This window comes from Leucoraja erinacea, chromosome 7, assembly GCF_028641065.1.
Source record: "Leucoraja erinacea ecotype New England chromosome 7, Leri_hhj_1, whole genome shotgun sequence".
In the NCBI taxonomy this organism is placed as follows: Eukaryota; Metazoa; Chordata; class Chondrichthyes; order Rajiformes; family Rajidae; genus Leucoraja; species Leucoraja erinaceus.
In genome coordinates, this window is record NC_073383.1 from 19,313,725 (window position 1) to 19,321,219 (window position 7,495).

A 7,495-nucleotide genomic window follows, 5' to 3' on the forward strand; every position below is an offset into this window, starting at 1 on the left:
CCATTTGCAAAGCATTTTGTCTCCTTCAATTTTAACTCCCGGTTCCCATGCCCACCGTTCTATCCTTGGCTTCATCCATGACCAGAGAGAGGCCACAAGCAAAATGGAAGAGCTGCATCTCGTATTCTGCTGAAAGAACAGCAGCTAATATTCTGCTTTGATAGCTTATAATCCAACCATAGAGGTAGAATTCTCCAATTTCATGTAATCACTCCCCCCACCTTTCCTCCATTCATTTTCCTGCTACTTTATCATCTCAGTTAATTAGTTTTCCATGTTTTTGAAATATAGCTCATGCCTTCATTTTATTTTTGTTCAGATGGAAATATTTGCACGTACTTGTCAAACAAAAGCATATAATAATAATAATAATATATTTTATTGTCATTGCACATCAGTGCAACGAGATTTGGTATGCGGCTTCCAACCGATGTAAAAGAAAAGTAAAATAAATAAATAAACTGTGTGACGTGACCATCCAAGGGAGACAGTCCAGGGGGGATGGGGGGCACTCACCAGGGCCGGTTCAGAGCCGCTATAGCTCTGGGAATAAAGCTGTTTCTGAGTCTGGAGGTTCGGGCGTAGAAGGCCTTGTAACGTCTGCCGGAGGGAAGTAGTTCGAACAGTCCGTTACAAGGATGTGAGGTGTCTTTATGGATGCTGACAGCCTTCCTGAGGCACCGTGTGTGGTAGATGCCCTCCAAGGCTGATAGCTGTGTCCCAATAATCCTCTGCGCTCTGTGGACGACGCGCTGAAGAGCTCTCCTCTCCGCCTCCGTGCAGCTGAGATACCACACAGAGATGCCATACGTTAATATGCTCTCTGTGGTGCAGCGGTAGAACGTTGTCAGCAGCTGTTGGGGCAGACTAGTCTTTTTTAATGTCTTCAGGAAGAACAGTCGTTGCTGTGCCTTCTTGACCAGCGCAGCGGTGTTGGTGGACCATGTGAGGTCCACTGAAATGTGAGTGCCCAGAAACTTAAAGCTGGACACTCTCTCCACACTTTCCCCGTAAATGGAGATTGGCGTATTGGGCGTATTCTCCATTGTGGGACCTCCTGAAATCAATAATCAGCTCCTTGGTCTTGGAGGTGTTTAGTGACAAGTTATTTACGTGCACACCAGTCCGCCAGGTTCTGCACCTCCGCTCTGTATTTTGTTTCATCACCGTTGGTGATCAGCCCAATCACTGTTGTGTCGTCTGCAAACTTCACGATGGTGTTGGTGTCAAATGCAGGAACACAGTCGTGAGTGAAGAGGGAGTAGACCATGGGGCTTAGTACACAGCCCTGTGGTGTGCCGGTGCTCAGGGTGATAGTGGAGGACAGGTGCGGGCCCAGTCTCACTGCCTGCGGTCGCTCCGTCAGAAAGTTCAGGATCCAATCGCATATCGGCGAGCTGAGGCCTAGCTGGTGGAGTTTGGTGGTGAGCTTGGTGGGGATGACCGTATTGAATGCAGAGCTATAGTCAATGAAGGGCATCCTCACGTATGTGCCCCGTCTGTCCAGGTGTGTCAGGACAGTGTGAAGAGCCAGAGAGATGGCATCCTCTGTTGATCTATTTGCCCTGTATGTAAATTAATGAGAATCCAGTGAGGCAGGGATGCTGGATTTGATGTGGGAGAGGACCAGCCTTTCGAAGCACTTCATTGGGATTGGAGTTAGGGCAACCGGGCGGTAGTCGTTCAGGTTGGTCTTCAGCAAAATTATATTTGCTGATGACCAAAATAATGTGTGATAGTCTTGTAATTTGTTCTGGAAATGTATTGGGATATAAATAGTAACAATTACAGCATTTTGGTCTTGGTGGATTTTTTATGATTTTTGTTGAAGTAGCTTGGTAAACATTACAATAAAATAAATACTCCATCACATACCCTTCACCAAAAATTATATTGGAATTGCCTGGCTTGAATTCACACAATATTAGTAGCTAATCGAAATGCATGTACCCAGTATTTCTTTTTATAGTATTGGAAAATCAGCAAAGATTTTGGGAGTAGTGGTGTATTAATATTAGTATAATACACGTGACCAATATAATTTGACGTCATGAAAGTTTCTACATCTTTCAAATATTGCAATGATTTTTTTAAGTGGTTTTTACCTTTTATTACAGGACCCTGCAGCCTTTCTTTGAAGGTCTCTTTCCCAGGGATAACCCACGCAATACTCGATTTGCTATCAATTTCTTTACTTCTATTGGTCTTGGAGGACTAACGTATGTATAAATTTCTTTTTTTTTTTTTTTGTTCATGCTGTATTTTGTCTATATTTCTAATAAGATGAGATACCTTTTTTTCCCAATACAGAGATGAATTACGAGAACATTTGAAAAATGCACCGAAAATAATAATGACGCAGCGGCAAGATGTTGAATCATCAGATTCTTCTTCTTCTTCCTCGTCCTCTTCTGACTCCGACTCTGATTCTTCCTCTGATTCGGAATCTGGAAGTAGCAGCAGCAGCAGTGATAGTGATAGCAGTTCAGGATCATCTAGTAGCAGCTCATCCTCCAGCAGCAGCAGTGACTCGGGTATGTACATGGTGGGCTTTCGATCCCTGCTTCATATTTAAACATGTCTGCACACTAAAAAGTGAAAAAATAAAATAAAAATCTTCAGCAACGTATTCCCCTACTCCTGTTAATTTTGCTGTGGGATTTACCTCGGAGATATGAATATGAAGTCTGACGAGATTCCCATTTCATGCCGAGCATAATTATGGTGTTATTTGCTTTAATTTTTTTCTCTCTCCTCTCATTGTAAAGTGGACTACATTGAGAAACTTATTTTACAAAAGGAGAGGTAAATTTTTTCCATTCTGTTTTGTCATAACCGATTTTTGGAAATGCTCAGGCTGTGTTTACAAAGCAAGTGTAAGGTCATAAGTGATAGGAGCAGAATTAGGCCATTTGCCCCTTCAAGACTACTCCACCATTCAATCATAGCTGATCTATATCTCCCTCCTAACCTTCTCCTGCCTTCTCCTAATAACTCCTGACACCTGTGCTAATCAAGAATCTATCTATAAAGACACATTTGTTAAGGTCCTGTAAACTGATTACAAAAGCTTTTTAAAATTGTGGCATGAACACAATTTTTTTTTTTTCAAATTATAATATTTACAGAAGGCTTCTTGTCTACACGTGTTTGAGGTACATCTCCTTGGGCTTCAATAGAGTTCTCATCTATTGCTCAAAATTGATTCCGTTTATGTGAACACTAGCAGCAAGTGCTAATGGATGGTTGGGAAGGAAGGCATGATGATATATTGTAATTTGTTCTTTGTGGGCATCTGGGAAAATTGGTTACTCAATATTTATAATCTGATTATTTTTGAGGAAGCGGTGGTCAGATGCTGCTTTGAACCACTTCAGTCTTTCTGATGATACAGCTCCTACAATGACTAGGAGGTTCCAACAATTAGCTCAAGCAAAGATGAAAAACTGACACCTGCTGTGCAGAAAAGTGGTCAGTTGATTAAACTCTAATTTTCCTAAAAGAATAAATGCCAATTTGCTGCCCATCCTAGATTTCTGACTGAGATCATTGAACCGGGACATTGTTTTTCAAGTAACCCTTGCTTTCCCTCTCTCTGTGCATCCCCCAACCTAATTCTCCGATTAGTTTCACTGTTCTGATTAATTTTACTGATCGTATGCCTCGTTGTCACCTTCCCCATAGCTAACAATGAATGAACAATTCCACATTTCCTTGATTATTGTCTGCTTTGATCTGCTTTTCCCTTACCCTTCCATATCTTTAATTTCCCACTCCCCTGACTAATAGCTGAGTAGGGTATTAATAATAGCCTGAATCTGCTCTGCCATTTGGTATGATTTGTATCGTGATATCATATTCATGTTCTCTCCCCAAATCCCCCAGTGCCTTTTGCGTCTACCACTCTTGTCTACCTCCTTGAATATATTCAGCAACTTAGCCACCACAGTTTTCTGTGGTAGAGAATTCCATAGGTTCATTGTGCTCTGCAGAAATTTCTCATTGGCTCAATACTCATTGTCATACTCTGTGTCTAGGTCCCACCCCGAACTCGGGGAAACACCCCATTTGCATCCATTCTGCCTCCATTTCAATGAAATGCCCTTTTATAAAATTCATATTTCCTACCACCAGTTACACCAAGGCTGCTGTATGCGCCATCCATGAAATGTATTGCATTTACTCAGGCTAATCATAAAACAGCAACCTCTACCACCAAGGATAAGTACTAGAGTGGGAATACCACCTCGATTAGGTTTTCAGTGTATGCAGTTTTTTTTTTAATTTTTGCTGACCCAATCCAAACCCAACCCACGTGACCCAGTCCCATCAGGCCCATGTTGGAATAGCTGGGTGATAATCTGTAAACAATAGCAGTGTTTGAACATAAAAATCTCACTGTAGCCTCCTTTGTTTCACTCTAGAGATTTATATTTCTTTAGCTCTGCTGAGGCACGCTTCATAAATTTCAGATTTAATGTTTTGGTGGGCCATGACAATGTAGGTGCTGTTATTTCTCCATTTAAAGAATTAAAGTGTTGCAGTTTGGGCACCTGGATATTTTTCAGCAATTTTTATTGAAATTATATATTATATATAATTACTACCAGAAATTAGATGGAAGATGCAGGTGAAACATTAGATATAAATGCCATTTTCTCGCACATAATAATTGTACAATTCATGTCATAGAACTCTTAAGGATTGTGCATTCTCAATTTCCCATTCAGTTGAGCTGAAGATCTATATTATAGATCTATTATAGCCGAAGATCTATTATAGATGAAATTTCTTTGCTTGCTGTAAAGGACAGTTTAAGGACACATTTATGCTTTTTGTTCTCCAGATGATTCAAAGAACAAGAAAGTCCAGAACAAAAAGGAACAAGGTGAAGACAAAATGGCAAACAGAAAAAGACCAAATGAGAGAGAAGGATCTAGAAAAGAGCAGGGAAGCAGACATCGAAGTGGCAGTGAGGAGCAGGAAAGAAGTGGTGGCAGAACTCGCCGGCATTCTGGAGAGAGAAGAGAGGACTCTGCCAGATATGATAGAGAGGAGAGGAGTGAACGAGATCGTAAACACAGTGATAAGGATAAGGAATATGAGCGGAACAGGGACCTTGCAGATAAACGTGCTGAATACAGGAAAAATGATGCAAGAAACCATTCTCGTTCTGAAAATGATAGGAACAGCTCCAGGAACAAGGATAGAGGTGATCATCACAGTCATAGAGAAGAAGTGTCAAAATCTAGAGAGAAGTGTCGTGAAGAAATCCAGACCTCAAGAAGTAGTGAAGAAGACCGCCCAAAAAATGGCGTCGATAAGCGACCTGGAAAGAATGATCGCCAGGAGAGTAGATATTCAGAACGTTCTAAGGACTGTAGAAAAGAAGATGACAGGTGCAGGGAAAATTCTCCAAGAAGACACTGACGAGCATTTACAATGCTGCTACTTAAAAAAAACTGCATTGCCAAACTCTGAAGGCAGTATAAATCCTATAATGAAAGGAAAAGGAAGCACGTCTTGAATGCAACTGCTGATCTGTACGTTGTTTCCACTGGAATCTTACAAACTGCTATTTCCAGTTGTCATCTTTTGTAATTAATGAAATCTGCATTAAAAAAAAAAAAAGTCTGAGTAAATACCTTCAACCAATTCTTCCTTTTGGACAAACCTGAAAGGTGTGCAGAATTATTTTGTGGACAGTGATACATTTGATAATGCATTTATAGAGGATTTGACATTCTCTTGTTTCATGTAAATGTTTTGTTTGTCAACTCAAATAAAAATCGTGCAGATATGTCACCATTTGGAGGTTTTTAATCAAGTACTTTTTTGTTTTCATAAGTTCTGTTTTACATTATTGTTTACGACTTGAGAGTCACCAATAAACCTGTGACTTAAAGAAGTAGACATAGTTTGATTTATGAAAATGTGCCATTATATTTTTTAAATGCTGGTTTGTACCATATTAATTTGATATGTATATCATGAACATTTGTCCAGATTAATGTTTACTTTAGTGCTTATGTATAGTAAAATTGCAAATTAACGTTTCAAAGTGCCTTTTCTGAATCTTGGGTAATTAGTATTAACTGCAGGCAAATTATCCTAGAAAATGTCATTCAATACATGAACACTGCATTACTGCTTAATCTTGTGATGTCAACAGTTTTTCAGTGTTGCTTCTGTAAAATGTAATCATGTTGTTTTATTACTTCACTGGTAATCTAAAGCCTAATTTTGGTTTTATAAATTTAAAATCTAGCTTAGTCAGAGAAACAACATGATCCTTTTATTGTTTATAGTTTTATTAACCAAATACTAAAATATGTCTCTTAATATTAATGTCTTCAATGCTGCAAGCGAAAACAAATGCCATTCCCTTGCAGTTGGGAAAATCTGGTGTATTATTGAGTTTACTCATGATTATTGAAGTACTGGATGAATCTGTAGACGGGCATTTCAAGTGTGTTAATATTATTTAATACGTTTTTGAAAAGGTGAATCCTTCTACAATGGCCACATGCTTAAAATGATCAACATACAATCTACTTCAGCGATTGCCAAACTGACTTATGATCCGTTTTATGATTTAAAAAAAGAAGCTCTCCAGATTTGGGTGATATTGCCAAGACCACGTCATTACTGCACCCTGAGAATGGATGATGAGAATTCTCCTTGAACGACCAAAGAATTTACATTAATTAAGCAGTCCCTGTTGTTTTGAATTGGGCATTTCAACATTAATAACACAATGTCAGTCCATGTTCAATTTAGGGTAGTTGGTAGGACAAGGAGAACCAGAAGATACTTGCATAACTTGCTCATTTTGTTTTATCAGCTTTCAAAGTCAGGGCACAGTGGTATTTCTGACGTAGGACATCTCAACATTACATATTGCAGCAATGGAGTTAAACAGCCAGGGTTCCTCTTGATCAAGGATGAGGTTGAGCTTTTTAAATGATATTCAATACACACCCTCTAGGTGAATGACGGGTAAACCATTTTTCCCCAATGAGTCTTGCTGACCATGGAAAAGGTAAGGAAGCAATCTGTTTGAGAATACCCACTTGTTAGTTTGGCCAGGTTCATCAGGTATTAACAGAGAACAGTACAGCACAAGAATGGGCCCTTTGGCCCACAATGTTTGTGCTGAACATGATGCCAAGTTAAACAGATCTCACTACCTGTACATGATTCACATCTCTAATCCCTGCACTTCCATGTGCCTATCTAAAAGCCACTTAAATGCCACTATTGTATCTACCTCCAGAACCACCCTGGCAATGCATTCCAGGCCCCCTACTCTCTTTAAAAAAAAAACTTGCCGCACACCTTTAGGGCGGCATACTGGTGCAACAGTAGAGTTGCTTCCTTACAGTGCCAGACACCCGAGTTAGATCATGACTGTAGTGCTGTCTCTCTGTGACTGCGTGGGTTTTCTCTGGATGTTCTGGATTCCTCCCATACTCCAAAGGTGTGCAGGTTTGTA

At 39.8% G+C, this 7,495-nt stretch overlaps 1 protein-coding gene across 1 annotated transcript in view; it reads left to right on the forward strand.

The window, feature by feature from the left end:
- The window catches only part of cwc22 (CWC22 spliceosome associated protein homolog), a 67,577-nt gene extending 61,777 nt beyond the window's left edge, over window positions 1-5,800 (forward strand). Inside the window, exons 19-21 of the mRNA XM_055637872.1 lie at window positions 2,118-2,219; window positions 2,311-2,534; window positions 4,847-5,800. Coding sequence (XP_055493847.1) covers window positions 2,118-2,219; window positions 2,311-2,534; window positions 4,847-5,430 — 910 coding nt within the window. The 3' untranslated portion in view covers window positions 5,431-5,800. The remainder of the gene's footprint in view (window positions 1-2,117; window positions 2,220-2,310; window positions 2,535-4,846) is intronic.
- Window positions 5,801-7,495: the final 1,695 nt, after the last annotated feature.